The sequence below is a fragment of the Peromyscus californicus genome, unplaced genomic scaffold (genome assembly GCF_007827085.1).
Source record: "Peromyscus californicus insignis strain IS unplaced genomic scaffold, ASM782708v3 Scaffold_2__1_contigs__length_46816999, whole genome shotgun sequence".
Taxonomy (NCBI): domain Eukaryota; kingdom Metazoa; phylum Chordata; class Mammalia; order Rodentia; family Cricetidae; genus Peromyscus; species Peromyscus californicus.
Genome location: NW_026294540.1, coordinates 26,090,497 through 26,106,778, shown reverse-complemented (window position 1 = coordinate 26,106,778; position 16,282 = coordinate 26,090,497). Strand labels below are relative to the sequence as shown.

Sequence of the window (16,282 nt, the reverse complement as noted above, 5' to 3'; positions counted from 1 at the left end):
TGCCATGATGGGCGTGTGGAAGTCAGGGGACAGTGGGCAGGCGTTGGTTCTCTCCTACCCTGTGGTGTCCAGAGATGGAATTCAGGGTCTCCAGCTTGGCAGCAAACACCCGGACCCACTGAGTTTTCCCACTGGCCTTCCGTTTCCTCTTTTCATTCTGGCCCAGCCCCCAGCCTGTGGAATGGTGCCACCACATTTGGGATAGGTCCTCCATCCTCAGTTAATTCTCCCTGGAAACACCCTCACATTTGCATCCATAGATACATCTCCACAGTGTTCTAGGTGACTTAAGTCCAGACACAATGATACATGCCTCTAATCCTCACACTCAGGAGGCTGAGCCAAGAGGATAATGAGTTCCAGGCCAGACTGAGCTACATACATTTCACCTCAGAAACAAGACCAAACTACAAGGAGATACCACTTTACACCCCTAGGGTGGGCATAATAAAAAAGACGGGTAATAACAAGTGTTGGTGAGAATGTGGGGACACCAGAACCTTTGTACACCACTAAACAAGGAGTAAAAGGGCTTGGGCATAGCGACTCATGACTAGTCCCAGCATTGGAGAGACTGAGGCTGGAGGATTGCCACAATTGTGAAGGCAAATCTGGGCTATATAGTGAGTTCTAGGCGTGACTGCCTCAGAGTGAGACCCTGACTCAAGAAACAAAAAACAAAATCAGAGTCAGTGAAGTGGTAGAAAGCGCTTATGAACAGACCCACAAGCTGAATTCCATTCCTGGATCCCAAAATGGGGCAGGAGAGAACCAACTCCTAAAGCTTGGCCTCTCCTCTCCATGTGTACACTGTGGCACATGTATGCCTGTGTGTGTGTGCGCACACACACACACACACACACACACACACACACACACACACACACACTATTAAAAAGAAAATAAATCTTATAAATTTAAAAACTAGTTCAAAGCCGGACATTTGTGGCACACACCTTTAGTCCCAGCACTTGGGAGGCAGAGGCGGATGGATCTCTGAGTTCGAGGCTAGCCTGGTCTACAGAGAGAGTTCCAGGACAGCCAGGGCTACACAGAGGAACCCTGTCTCAAAAAACATAAAAGCAAAACAACAACAACTAATGTAAGAACAGAACGTAAGACGGCCTAGTGTAAAGAAAACCATGGTGGTTCCTCAAAGGGCTAGGGTCCATACTCCAAGGAAATGAAGACACAGCACACAAAAACGTGTGCTTTGTTCATGATAGCCAGTGGTGGAAACAGCACAGAGTCTTAATAAGCCAGTGAATGGATGAAGCAGCATGCAGTAATCCACGGAATGGAGTATTACTCCGCTATAACAAGCTATCATCTGTTAACGTATACATACTGCTCTTATAGAGGACCTGAGTTCGGTTACCAGAACCCATGTCAGATGGCTCACAACCACCTGTAACTCCAGATCTTGGGGATCAGGTGCCCTGTACTGGCCTCCATGGGCACCTGCACTCATGTGCACAAACTCACAAACACACACATATGCACATAATTAAAAGTAATAAAAGTTTTGGGCTAGAGAGATGGCTCAGTGATTAAGAGCTCTGGTTGCTCTTCCAGGGGACCTGGGTTGGATTCCCAGCAACCAAAGGGTTGCTCATGCTGTCTATAACTCCAGTTCCAGGGGATCCATTGCCCTCTTCTGGCTTCTGCAGGTACTGCACACTTGTGGTACACAGACATACATGCAGGTGAAACACCCATACATGTTTTTAAAAATCTTAAAAACAAGTTTTCTCTTGTAACGTTTCTCTCTATACCTGACTCGGATTTTGTTTCGTAATTTTGTTTTATGTGCCCCTTGACTTGGGTTTCTGAGTAATTGCTTTTTAGTTGGAAGTGGCCATCCATTCTAACACTAGGCAAATGCTAAACACACCTTGTACCTCTTTGGCCCTCACCCGTAGAACTCTTACCTGGACCCGCCGTGGAATTTGGACAGATCCTCACCCACCTGACCCGCCAACCTGTCCATGTCCTCAGAGGGGGCTACGAGTGCTTCTCTGGCCTGTACCATTTCTTCCGGACCCAGAAGATCATCTGGATGCCCCAGGTGAGGCAAGGGGAGGAGCATCCCCTTCTAGGAGGTGAGGCTGGAGACTGACAGGTAAGTGGAGGCAGAGAAAGAGAAGATAGGGATAGAGGACATGGGGGAGATGGGCGTGGGGAGAAGAGCCCCCGAACAACTGGGGCTTCAGTCCATAATGACAAATTCAGAGTTAACACATTATGAGGAAGCCAAACTCGGGGATCTAGAGGGGGTGTGGTTTCAGGGGAGCAGTATGCTAACTCAGACAGTGCTGGAGCTGATTCTGAAATGTCCCCCATAGGCAGATGCCTTGAACCCTTGTTCCCCAGCCAGAGTCCCTCCTCAGATGGCCACAGAGCCTTTAGGAGGTGGAGCCTGGCTGGTTGAAGTAGGCCCTAGGGGTTGGCAACTTTCCTCACTGCCATGGGCAGGACCCAACCACCGTGTCTTCCCCACTAAAATGGATTAAAGTCTCTGAAACTGAGAACCATGATAACCCTTTTCTTTTCCAGTATCTTGTACCAAGAATGCTGCTAGACTTCTTTTTTCTGAATACATTGATTTGCTTTGTGCTGTGCGTGTGCATGCATGCGTGTGTGCATGGATTCATGTGTACACACACTCTCTCAAGTGCCATGATACATATATGGAAATCAGATTCTCTTCAAACATGTGGGGCACAGGGATTGGATTCACGTTTCTTGGCAGCCAGCACCAACCTCAGCTGGACAAGTTTTGGGCCACAGATGGTCAGTTCCAACCTTTGTGGGTATGTCCAGGTACAGACCGGTGCCATGAGGGAAGGGGACGTCTGTGTGGAGCCCTGTTCATGTGCTGGGATGCTGTGAGTCAATCCTTGTTTCACACACAGGAGAGGCCTCTGGCTTTTCCTGTGAGGTACTCATTGCCAGTGTGTTGGAAACTCAAGCTCCCAGTCTCCTTCACTGTCTTGGGATTGCTCTTCTGAGCTCACCTTCGAGCTCCACCTCCAGAGTTGGACCTCCCCCTTCTCTTCCATGGTGTGTCCGCAGCAGCCTTCTTCCTTCCCCATCCCAGGAACTGGACGCCTTCCAGCCATACCCAATTGAGATCATTCCAGGCAAGCTCTTCCTGGGCAAATTCAGTCAAGCCTGCAATGCTAGGATTCACAAGGATCTGAAAATTAAAGCACATGTCAATGTTTCATTGGAGGCAACACCCTAGTAAGTAATGGTGATGTGTGTGTGTGTGTGTGTGTGTGTGTGTGTGTGTGTGTGTGTGTATGAGTGATTGTGCACACACGTGCAGCGGCCTGTGCATATGAAGGCCATATGTTGTTGGGTGCCTTCCTCTGTCATGCCCTACTTTTTTTTATTTATTTATCAGTTTTTTGAGACAAGGTTTCCCTGTGTAGCCCTGGCTGTCCTGGAACTCTCTCTCTGTAGACCAGGCTGGCCTTGAACTCACAGGGATCCACCTGGCTCTGCGTCCCGAGCGCTGGGATCAAAGGCGTGCGCCACCACCGCCCAGCACTCCATTTTATTTTTTTGAGACAGGGTCCCTCACTGAGCCTGGTGTTCATGGACTGGATAATCTGGCTAGACAGCAAGCTTGGGAGATCTGTCTTGGTGCCCCCAGTGCTAGGGTTCCAGATGCGTGCCCCTGTTAGCGCAGCTTCTTATGCGCATGCCTGGGGTTGTAACACGGGTATTATGCTTGTGCAGCAGGCGTTTTGATGAGTGAGCCATCTCCCCAGCCCCTGGTTTCTATCTTAGGTGAAGAGTCACTCATTTACGTGTTTCCTGCTGCCATAGTTTGTTGTAGCTATTTTTTTCCCCCTCCGGTACTAGGGATTAAACCCAGGCCTTTCACACACTGGCCAAACGCTCTCTTCTGCTGAACCAGCCCTTTTCTTTCAGTGGAAGACACCAGCACAGTGCTTGCCCACTGAGCCTCACCTCCAGCCCCTCACTGGCAAATTCTAGGTAGATATCTTCCGTCAGGCATTCTATTCTCTATGTGCACGTGCAAGTGTGTGACTGCATGTGCAGGCCCAGTGACAACCTCCCGTGTCATTCTGCGGGGACTGCCCACATACTTTAAAAGACAGCATCTCTCCAGGGCCTAGAACTCACCACGTAGGCTGATCAGGCCAGCCAGTGAGGCCAGGGGTCCATCTGCTTCCACTTCCCCAGTGCTGGGATTACAAGTGCAGACCACCAAGCCTGGCTTTTTCTGTGGGGGCTGGGAATCAAACTCATGTCCTGATGCTTGCCTGACAAGCCTTATACCAGCTGAGCCATCTCCCCAGACCCCAGGTAATATTCCTACCAGTTCCTGTCATCCCAATGTCAATCCCCAATCATTCCCTTGTGGTTTCTGTGCTATGGACAAGGGACACCACAGTGGGGCTGGTTGATCACCCATGTGTTGTGTGACTTTTCCTGGGCGATGCAAATAAAGCATCTCTTCACCCCAGATAGGACACTGATGACAGGTTAAAGTAAGATCAGCACCACCAAAGTCCAACACAGAGAACCAGTGAGTTTACTGTGGTTTTTGAACAGGTGCATGTGTGTGTGGGGGGAGATCACTTACAGGAACATGGATGACTCAGGCAGCTGAGTCAGGATTCATGATAACCCGTGATCCTGGAACTCCCTGCATGACTCACAGAGCTCCTCAGGCCAGAGAGTCCCCTCTCACCTGCAGTTGTTACTACCTATATAGCTTTGGGGGAGGGGCCTTGTGAATCTTGTAGGTTTCAGGAAGTTGCTGGGACTTGCCAGTGTCTCAGTTCCTGAGCCTTGGTAATTTCCTTTACTTCCTGAGTCTTAAGAAGCCTCCCTCCCTCCCAGAAGGAATGATCTAATAAGGAGGAAACAGATACTCAACACCATGCTGCCGTCTTTCAGTTTTGTAGGCGATGCAGACAGACTCCTGCATATCAAGATCGAGGATACTTCGTATTCCAGCCTTTTCCCCTTTTTCCGCCACATCTGTCACTTCATGGGTAAGGAGGATTTCCAGATTGGGCATCACCCTTCCTGTGCTCACAAGTATCTCCCTGTCCGAGACCTGCCCCCCTCTCCTACCCCAGGACTTGGGGAAGTACACAGTCTAGCACATCCAACCCCTCCAAAGCCCTCAACTGTTTACATGAGCAGCTTAGGAGTAGCGTCTAGTGACAGACACTGTGTATGATCGTCCTGTTCTTACCGTAGCTACATAGCCATGCCCTTCTGAGCCAGCCCTACAGTGAAGATACCAGCCAAACATGGGTGCACGATGTTTTGGGTGCCTGGTCCTCTGAGGGGTCTGGGGCTTCGGAAATGCTTCTCTTTCTATTTCTTTGCTCAGTGCTAGTCAGTAGAGTTGGGTAAGAGAATGTCTTAGTTAGGATTATCATTGCTATGAAGAGACACCATGAGGCCAGCAACTCTCATAAAGAAAACATTTCATTGGAGTGGCTCGCTTATAGTTCCAGAAGTTCAGTCCGTTATCATGATGATGGGGAGCATGGCCGTGTGCAGGCAGACATGGTGCTGGAGCTGAGTGCTCTTACATCTTGATAGGCAGGCAGCAGGAAGTCAACTGGCACACTGGGCAGTGTCCCTCAAAGCCCGCCCCCACAGTGACACACTTCCTCCAACAAGGCCACACCCACTCCCACAAAGCCACACCTCCTAATAGTACCACTCCCTATGAGGGTATGGGGGCCAACTACATTCCAACTACCACAGAGAAGGAAGGTACCCCCAAACCATCTAGCTCTGATTCTCATCATGCTTCATGTGTCTACTTGACTCTGCTCTGGCTTCCCACTTGGCATAGCAATGCCCATCAGCTGCTTAGCATGACAAAGGTAGATCTTTCAGTCAGTCTCAGGGCCCAGAGTTGACCAGGAAAAGCAAGATTCCTAGCAGAGCTAGATTGAATTGGGTCAGGAGTCTTGGCTTCCAGCATAGCACCAACTTAGCCCCCAGCCCAAGCTGCTGCTTGGATGGCTGGGAGTGGGATAGTAGCCTCCACCACCCCTTATTGCCCAGCAATTCACTACTTTTATGTTTTAATTCATTTTTTTCAACTTGAGAGATATAGCTAGGGTGGAACATATGCTAGGTAAGTGCTATATCTCTAAGCCATGTCACAGCCTCTCACTGGGGGATTCTAGTCAGGAGCTCTACCATTGAGCCACACCCCAGCCCCTCACTGGGGGATTCTAGGCAGGTGATCTACCACTGAGCCACACCCCAGCCCCTCACTGGGGGATTCTAGTCAGGAGCTCTACCACTGAGCCACACCCCAGCCCCTCACTGGGGGATTCTAGGCAGGTGTTCTACCACAGAGCCACACCCCAGCCCCTCACTGGGGGATTCTAGGCAGGTGCTCCACCACTGAGTCACACCCCGGCCCCTCACTGGGGGATTCTAGGAAGAGACTCTATCACTGAGTCACACCCTCAGCCCCTCACTGGGGGATTCTAGGACCACCACCACCCCCAAGTCCTCTTTTTATTTTTTATTTTGACAGCATCTTCCTGGGTTGCCTAGGCTGGCTTTGAACTTTCAGTATTTCTTCTTCTTGGCCTCTGAACATCTAGTGTTGTGCCCTGGGTGCGAGGCCCCCCCGAAGAGACCACCAGAGACGCACTACTGGTCTCCCGATGGCCACTGAGGTCCCAGGGAAGAGTGCCATGCACAGCCCTCACCCTTCCTTCCTTTGCAGAACTTCACTTCCGGCTCCGATCGGTCATCCTGGTCTTTTCCACGCGGGGCATTAGCCGCAGCAGTGCCGCGGTGATAGCCTTCCTCATGCATTACAATGAGGAGACCTTAAAGGTGTGTGTTAGGGCCCGGCGGGGCTCAGTTGTGACGTGCTAACCGGGTTTGCCAAGACTCCAGGTCCAAGCCAGGCATCGTGATTCATTTACACCTGAGTCTGAGGCCAGCCTGGTCTATAGAGTGAGTGCCAGGACAGCCAGGGCTACACATTGAGACCCTGTCTCAAACAAGCAAGCAAAGGCTCTGGGTTTGGTCCCCATCAACACATAAAGCAGGTGTGTTGGGGCAGGCCTATAATCTTAGGGCTGTGACTGGAGAGGGAGGCAGGGGAATCAGGAGTTCAAGGTCATCCTCAACGAAGGAGCAAGTTTGAGGCCACCCTGGCTACATGATATCCATGTGTTCTGCCAGGCAGTGATGGCACACTCCTTTAGTCCCAACACTCTGGAGGCAGAGGCAGGCAGATATCTGTGAGTTCGAGGCCAGTCTGGTCTACAGAGTGAGTTCCAGGACAGCCAGGGCTCCACAGAGAAACTCTGTCTCAAAAAAAACAACAACAACAAAAAAAAAACAAACAAAAAGTATTGCTCCCTGGGCCACAAACACCCCAGGAAGGGGTCCAAGCTTGATCTGGGTGCTCTTGGGACTGCAGTACTATCATAGGGTCTTAGTTTTAACAGGGAGGAGAACTCCAAAGTTTGGATGTCACCCAGCACACAGCACTCAAGAGTAAGGTCCCTTTGCTTAGACTAGTAGTTTCAGGTTGGTAGGGGCTCAGCCAGTCCAGGCTCTGGATGACAGCCCACTGTATGGCCCTTCTCTCTCTCTCTCTCCCTCCCTCTCTCTCTCTCTCTCTCTCTCTCTCTCTCTCTCTCTCTCTCTCTCTCTCTCTGTGTGTGTGTGTGTGTGTGTGTGTGTGTGTGTGTGTGTGTATGTGTGTGCGCGCGTGCGTATGTGTGTCAGATCCCCTGGAGACGGAGTTATAGGCAACCATGTGCAGCCCAGCACAGGTTCTGGGAACACGACTCCAGCCTTCTGCAAGAGCAGCGGGAGAGCCTGTTCTTAGCTGCTGAGCAGTTTCTCCAGCCCCTAGTTCCTTTTTCTGTTGTTGTAATAAAATACTCCACAAAAGCAACTGAAGGGAGAAAGGGCTTGTTCCAGATTACAGTCCACAATGGTGGTGCGGGTGTGTGTGTGTGTGTGTGTGTGTGTGTGTGTGTGTGTGTGTGTGTGTGTGTGTCAAGGCAGCAGGAGCTTGAAGCAGCTCACATTGTATCACTATCAGGAAGCATGGCATGATGGCTGCGTACTGCAGCTCAGCTCACTCACTCCATTTCCACACTCCAGGATCCCAGCCAAGAAATGGTCCTGCCCACCAGAAAGATGGGTCTTCCGACATCAATTGACACAATCAGGGCGCTCTCCCACAGATAGTCCCTCATCGAGACTCCTTTCTGGGTGATTCCAGACCCTGCTAAGCTCACAACTGAAATTAGCTACCACAGTACCCCAGTTAGTTTGGGTTTGTTCCAAGGAGAATTTCATGGAGTCACAGAATGGCTGGGCTGCCTGAGCCTCAGCCTCTTAATCTCCCTTTACCTTGAAAGCAGAGGGACAGAAAAGTAGGATCTTGCATAGCCACACCGGGGAGACTCGTGGCTGACGTCAAGCTGTGCTTTCTCCAGAGCTGCCCTGGGGTCTCCCTTGCTAAACCTTGCTAGTCAACAGCTGCTTGTAGGCTCAGAGGCCATGGGCACAATCTAAACAACCTCCAGATTTTAACCTGGGGAGCGTGTGGTTTGCGGTAGAGTACTTGCTTAGCCATCCCCAGTGGGGGCTGTGGCTCCGTGGAAAGGAGCTTGCCTAGAATCCCCCAGTGAAGACCTGCAGGAGCAGCCTAGTGGGCTTTGCCAGAACACTCCGGTGAGCAGCTGGGGGTGTGGTTGAGCCATAGTGGGCTTGCCTGGGACCACAGGACCTGGGTTTGATCCCCACCTAGCTCGGGGAAAACAAAACAAAACTCCAAAAGCTTTTGAGCCCTCCAACCCTGATGTCGTCGTCACAGCCAAGTAGAGCTGACAGGCTTCCAGGCAGGGCGGGTTGAGATGAGGCTGAAGTAAGCCGTCCTCTGGCTTGGTTCCTTTCCTAGCCAAACTAGGGCCTGAAGGGGGTGCACGGCCCTTGCTGCCTGGTCTGCCTGTCCCTGGCAGTGGCTGATGCTGGATCTCCTCACGTCCAGGTGAGTCTGGACTCAGGAGGAACCCTGGCACTTGTTCCGAGAACAGCCATCTTTGTCCGCTCTGTAGGAAGTCCCAAGACTGGGCACTCTTCCCAGAGATGACTGCTAGATAACTCTTGGCCAAAAAGAGCTGTTCAGCTCACGTTGGACAGGAGTGCCTGTCTCTAGCTTGCCACAGTAGTTGGCTGATTAGCATAGCTTGACCTGGGCTTGACCCCAGGAGGCTGACATGGAGCTGGCGTGCTGGGGCAGGCTGTCAGTGCAGTGGGCATGTTGAGTCCGCTGGTATCTGTGTCCCTTAAGGGCCCTTAGAATAGGGGTTGGTAAGGTGACTAAGCAGGTAAAGCCCCTGCCTTGCAAGCCTGGCCACCTGGGTTTTAATACCTGGTAAGCTGGAAGGAGAGAACTGCTCCTCAACTGACCTCCACAAGTGTGCAGTGGCATGTGCACCCCCCATACATAGCATGCTCACACATGATAATAATAAACATATTTTTTAAAAATATTTGTTTTTTTTTTATTTTATGTGCCCTGGTGTTTCTCTACCTGGGTGTCTGTGCACAACATGCATGCAGTTCTCAAGAACGCCAGAAGGGGGAGTCTGATCCTCTGGAACTAGAATTCCACCCACCCCAGCCACCATGTGAGTCCTGGGAATTGAACCTGGGTCCTCTGGAAGAGACGGAGCCATGTCTCTAGCCCCGATTTTGGCTAATTTTGTTTTGTTTTGTTTTAGATAGGGTTCACTATGTTGCATAGATTTTGCTACATAGTTCATGGTGGCTTGGAACTCACTGATAACTCAGGCCCATCGACAACTGGCTGTAGAACTCAGGCTTACAGGGAACTCACAATTCTTCCCACCTCAGTCTCCCAAGTGCTAGGTTAGAGCTGTGTCCCACTGGCCCTGGACCTTTTTCTTTTTTATATGTAAAGGCATGTTCACTATGACCTTGTAGCTTAAATACCATTATGAAGAATGCACACCAGCATTCTTCAGGTGTGCTAAGTCTGGGTGCTTTCTCCAAGGCTGCCCAGCTACAGACAGTACAGCAGGGATCAAAGCCCATTGGCTCAGGCGCAGCACCCACACTTTCCATGGGGCCCCAAGGTAACAGGAAGAACACAGATGGCCTTGCAGCCTTAAGACCAGGGCCTGTTGACCCTCACCAAGTGTGCCCTGGCAAGTGCTTCACATGTTCATCCCAGGGTAGGCAGGACCTTTCTGCCTGGGAGAGTCCCAGAAGATGTGTTAGGAGCTGAGGTGTGCGGTGGGTTTAGGGGCCCAGCACCTTACCAAATAGGCCACACCCCCATCCCTCTTAACAACTCCTAAACATGTGTTTTCGTGGTAAGTACATTCAGGTTGTGAACGCAGCTTGTGAACTTTCAGATCTTACAGAACTGAAATCCTGTGCCTGGTGATTGACAGCCTCCTGTTCGCGCCTAATCCAAGCCTCTGGCAACCTCCGCTGTACTTAGTGGGCGTCCGTTTGTCTGCAGTCAATCCCTTACACAAGTTATCATTTCCTTTTGTGTGCATGAGGGTGTGTGTAGGTCCATATCGGTGTGTGTGCCCATGTGTGTAGGTGCATATGAATGTGTGTATGTGTGTGTAGGTGTGTAGGTGTGCATGAGGGTGTGTGTAGGTCTGTATGAGTGTGTGCACCCATGTGTGTAGGTGCATTTGAATGTGTGTATGTGTGTGTAGGTGTGTATGAGTGTGTGTATATGTGTGTGTCGGTGTGTATGAGGGTGTGTGTAGGTCTGTATGAGTGTGCACCCATGTGTGTAGGTGCATATGAATGTGTGTATGTGTGTGTAGGTGTGTATGAGTGTGTGTATATGTGTGTGTCGGTGTGTATGAGGGTGTGTGTAGGTCTGTATGAGTGTGCACCCATGTGTGTAGGTGCATATGAATGTGTGTATGTGTGTGTAGGTGTGTATGAGTGTGTGTAGGTGTGTGTAGGTGTGTAGGAGGGTGTGTGTAGGTGTGTATATGAGGGTGTGGGGGGAGGTTGGAGGACAGCTTCAGGTATCCACTCCTCAGGCATCATCCACCTTTGATTTTTTGGGAGACAAGTTCTCTCATTGGCCTGGTGCTTGCCAAGTAGAGTAGGCTGGCTGACCTGCCAGCCCCAGGGATCCACCTGTCTCCAGCTCCCCAGTGCTGGGAATAAACTTGGCTTTTGGAGATCAAACTCAGGTCCTCGGGCTTATAAGGCAATCACTTTACCAGCTGAGCCATCTCCCCAGTGCCAGCCTGCCTCCCTCCCTCCCTCCCTCCCTCCCTCCCTCCCTCCCTTTCTTAATGTGCACGTGTCTGTACCTGTGGGTATCTATGTGCATCGTGTGTGCAGGTCCCTGTGGAGGCCAGGAGTGTCTGCTCTAAAGGGACTGTCATTACAAGTGGTTGGAAGCCACCTGTGCAGATGCTGGGAACTGATCCCGGGTCCTCTGCAGGAGCAGCAAGTGCTGTTAATCACTGAGCCATCTCTCAGAGGAGCCATCTCTCATGTTTTTTTCTTCCTCCTCCTCCTCTTCCTCCTCCTCCTCCTCCTCTTTTTGGACTGTTCATCATCAATTAGTACATAGAAACAACTGAGAGTTATGTGTTGAATTTATTATCGTGCAGTTTTGCTGTGTTTATTAGCTCGTGTGTGTGTGTGTGTGTGTGTGTGTGTGTGTGTGTGTGTGTGTGTGTGTGTGTGTGTGTGTGTTGGGGGGTGCACATGAGTGCAGTTGCCCTCAGAAGCCAGAAGAGGTCATTAGATTTCCAGGAGCTTGTGAGTTGCCTGATGTGGACGCTGGGAACCAAACTCAGGTCCTCTGCAAGAGCAGTACGTGCTCTTAACCTCTGAGGCATCACTCCAGCCCTAAGGTACCATTTTGCCTTTCCACTCTACCTGTAACCCAGATGAAGGCCGGGCCCACGCATGCCTTCTTCTGGACTTCATTGCGGGTGCAGCCTGGAGGAAGGCAGCTTTGCCTTGCCTTTCCTCCTTCCGAGAACCCGCTCACGGTTCCTGTCAACTCTCCAGTGATTCAGCCGGTCCCCACGCAGACCTTTGTTGAGGCTGCTGTGTGCCCCAGGCTAGCCTGGCATTAGCCTGCCCCACGGGAGGTTGCATGCATATTGTCTCAATCTTCATAGGAGCCACGGAAACGGAACTGACTTCTGTGCCCTGAGTCAGAAGTAGAGGAGCTTGCCTATGGCCTGGACTGTGCCTAGGGCTCCTTGCCTCGATGAGTTTACCCCAGGCTGCTGTTCTGTCGGCGCTTAAATTATTTTTTTCCCTCTGTTCCTTTGAGTGTGTGTTCATGTGCATGTGTGCCTGTGTGTGTGTGCATGTGTGTATGTATTCATATGGCACATGTGCAGAAGTCAGTTCTCTTCTTGTACCGTATGGGTCACTTGGGTTGAGTTCAGATCATCAGGCTTGAGGCCCAACCTTTTCTTTTCCCCCCTCCCTTCTTCCCTCCTTCCCTCTCTCCTCTCCCTTTCCCCCTTCTCTCTCTCTCTCTCTCTCTCTCTCTCTCTCTCTCTCTCTCTCTCTCTCTCTCTCTCTCTCTTTCTTTCTTCCCTCCCAAGGTACCCCACAATTAGGCTAGACTAGCTGGCCAGTGAGCCCCAGGAATCCCCGTCTCCACTTCCCCAGACCTAGGGTTACAAACAGAGTTTTTACATGGATCCTGGGGACTGGACTCAGGTCCTCATGCTTGCCCGGAAAGTACACTACCAAATGAACTACCACCCAGCCCCTGTCCCTGCATCTAGCCATCATATGGGCAGGTAGGTGTCTCCTGTCCCCCCTGACCTGTTGGTGATCTCATCTGGAAGGATCTCATCACCACCTGTCCTGAGATCATCCTTCTGTCTACATTCACAGAGGTCCTGGGCCCACGTGAAGAAATGCAAAAACAACATGCGTCCGAATCGGGGCTTGGTGGCTCAGCTGCTGGAATGGGAGAAAACTGTCCACGGGGATTACATCACAGACATCTCCGAGCCTATCTACTGACCTTCGCCTGCGGCCCACCCGGGCGAGGAGGAACCTTGTTTGGGACTTTTTGAGGGGTGGGTGGGGGGTTAGGTACACGCTTGGAATGGTCCAGAAGAAGACCTTTGCAATCTGAAGTTTCATGTCTGTGTCTTAGGTCTGGTTCTTTTCTTTCCCCCCCACCCAAATACTGGGGATTGAACCTAGAGCAGTGGTTCTCAACCTTCCTAACACTGCGACCCTTTAGTACAGTTCCTCATGTGTGGTGACCCCCCAACCATAAAATTATTTGCACTGCTACTTCATAACTGTCATTTTGCTACCATTATGAATCATAATGTAAATATCTGTGTTTTCCGATGGTCTTAGGTGACCCCTGAGAAAGGGTTGTTCGACCCCCAGGCCGAGAACCACTGTGCTAGAGTCTCACACATGTTAGGTAAGCCTTTGATTTTTTGAGACAAGGTCTCCTGGAGGCGAGGATGGCCTCAAACTGTGTGCAGCTGAAGAGGACTTTAACTCATGCTCCTTCTGCCTCCCCCCATCCAGTGCTAAGAGTGCAGTGTGTACCTCTGTTTGTTTATGTGTTGCTGAGGGTGGACCCAGGGCTTCCTGCATCCGTTCCCCCAACACAAACACACACACACACCCCTTTAAATTTTTATTTTAGATTTGTTTTATTTTATGTATATAGATCTTTTGCCTGCATGTATGTCTATGTACCATGTATATGCCTGGCTCCTACAGAAGTCAGAAATGGGCATTGCATCCCTTGGAACCGGAGTTATAGATGGTTGTGAGCCACCATATGGGTGCTGGGAACCAAACCTGGGTCCTCTGGAAAAGCAGCCAACGTTCTTAACCACCAAGCCATCTCTTCACCTTAAGTACTGAGGTCTCAGCCAGCGGTGGTGGCACACACCTTTAGTCCAGCACTCAGGATGCAAAGGCAGGGCTACAGATCAAGTTCTAGGACAGCCAGGACTACACAGAGAAGCCCTGTCTCCAAACAACAACAACAAGCCGGACGGTGGTAGAGCACACTTTTAATCCCAGCACCCGGGAGGCAGAGGCAGGTGAATCTCTGTGAGTTCAAGGCCATCCTGGTCTACAGAGTGAGTTCCAGGAAAGGCTCCAAAGCTACAGAGAAACCTTGTCTCGGAAAAAAAACAAAAAAGAAAAAAAACCCAATAAATAAATATCCAAAAATAAATAAATAAATAACTGAGGTCTCATTACATACCCTGGTTGCCCTTAGCCTTGCCGTTTTCCCGCCTCCGTCTCCTGAGTGCTGGGATTAGAGGTGTCCACCATGACAGGCCTTCTTGGGCTCTGGTCCATTCAGCAGAGCAGACACTCTTCCTTCTGGCTCCTCCGTCACCCCCCACTTCTGGAGGCAAGCTCTGCCACCCAGCTACACTCCCGGGGCTGCCTCTGGCTGGAGCAGTGGTCCGACACACTGATGATGTGGACTCTTTGGAGGTCACCTGGGTTGGGGGTACTCAGCCCATGCTTTGTGTCAGCCCATCCAGAGAGTATCAGTGTCCACTCCAGGGTAGAGATCTTCCAGCTCAGTCTTAGGGACACTCCTGACTTCACAGCCACCAGAATAGAGGTCATTGCCCAATGCCCAGAGCCAGCGTTCAGACCACTGCCCCTGGATCATGGGTATAGATTCTCTCTCTGTCCCCAACTCATTAGGAAGGAGACATGCTGGACTTCTTATCACCCAATCCCAGGTTTCTAGAAATTCTATATCCCATTTTCTTCTTTTTGTTTCAGACAGGGTCTCATGTAGCCCACGCTAGTCTGGACAACTCACTATGTAGCTGAGGATGACACTGAACTTCTGATCCTCTTGCCTCTCTCCTCCCAAGTGCTGGGAATACAGGCATGTGCCACCACACCAAGTTTGTGGTACTGGGAATCAAACCCAGGGCTTCCTCATGATTCCACAAATCTCTACAAATTTTTGTTATATATTATTTTAATTTTTTTATTGTATTTTATGTGCATCTTTTGCCTGCATGTATGTCTGTGCACCACATATATGCCTGGTGACTGTGGAGGTCAGAAGTGAGGGTCAGATTCCCAGGGACTGGAGTTACAGATGGTTGTGAGCCACCATGTGGGTGCTGGGAATTGAACCCAGGTCCTCTGGAAGAGCTGTTCTTAACCACTGAGCCATCCTACACTCTATGTCTGTATATGTAGGCATTCCTTGGCACTTGTGTGGAGGTCAGAGCAGAAGTTGCTGAAACCGGTTCTTTCCAGAGTGGGTCCTGGGATTGAACTCAGGTCATAAGGCTTGGCAGCAGGCACCCTTACTTGCCGAGCCTTGTCACAGGCTCAAATTCCACAAGTCCTAAAGGGAGTTGCCCAAATGCACTTCCCCAGACTCACAGACTACAAGGGGACTGATGGGCAATGGAGGGCGTCAGCCCTTTAAGAAAACATCCCGACCAGCCAGGCATGCCTTACCCAGCACTAGGGAGGCAGAGGCAGAGGCAGAGTTCGAGACAAGCCAGGGCTAGCCAGGGCTACACAGAGAAACCCTGTCTCCAAACAAACAAACAAAAAGAAAGAAACATCCATCCCCAACTACTATCTGCCTCCTAGAACTTTCCACAGAAGGATATGGGTGGTAGGGTAACCCCTGACGAGGATGACCTGGAACTTCTGATCTTTCTGTCAGCGCCTCCCAAGTGTGGGAATCACAGGCGTGCGTCTCCGCATCCGGTTTATTACGTGATGCTAGGGATTGAATTCAGTGTTTCCTGCATGCTAGGCAAGCGCGCTACCGACTCTCGGACGCCACTGGTAGTCTTCAGCAGGGACACGGTGGGGAGTTAAGTTTTGTATTTGAGGAGAGGCAGCCTACAGGCTGTTTGAAGGGACAGGGGAGGTGAGCACCGAGGACTCCGGGCCAGGAAAGGGGTGTCTCTAAAAAGCCGTGAGACAAAGGCTGTCCCTAGAGAGGGGCCGCTGCTCAAGGACAAAAGTGGATGAGGCGCAGGGCGTGGTGGATGGCGCACGCGGGAGGCAGAGGCAGAGGCATCTCTCGTTCCCGACCGGCCAGCCGGGGCTACGTCGTGAGACTCCATCTAAAATAAAAATGGAAAGTGTTGGAAGCACGTGTCGCCGTGGTTCGTGAGTGGTCCGAGGAAGCGGATCAAGCGGGTCGGACGGCCGGGAGCACAGGTCGGGTCACGGAGCCAGGAGACGCCTGGCGGGC

At 51.0% G+C, this 16,282-nt stretch overlaps 1 protein-coding gene across 4 annotated transcripts in view; it reads left to right on the top strand.

The window, feature by feature from the left end:
• Positions 1-16,276, top strand: part of Styxl1 (serine/threonine/tyrosine interacting like 1) — a 38,952-nt gene extending 22,676 nt beyond the window's left edge. For 3 of the 4 annotated variants that reach the window (XM_052753995.1, XM_052753993.1, XM_052753994.1), the window contains exons 5-9: positions 1,923-2,068; positions 3,101-3,246; positions 4,939-5,036; positions 6,752-6,864; positions 12,937-16,276. In XM_052753995.1, coding sequence (XP_052609955.1) covers positions 1,923-2,068; positions 3,101-3,246; positions 4,939-5,036; positions 6,752-6,864; positions 12,937-13,068 — 635 coding nt within the window. In that variant the 3' untranslated portion in view covers positions 13,069-16,276. The remainder of the gene's footprint in view (positions 1-1,922; positions 2,069-3,100; positions 3,247-4,938; positions 5,037-6,751; positions 6,865-12,936) is intronic. The other variant, XM_052753996.1, reaches the window with a different exon arrangement.
• Positions 16,277-16,282: the final 6 nt, after the last annotated feature.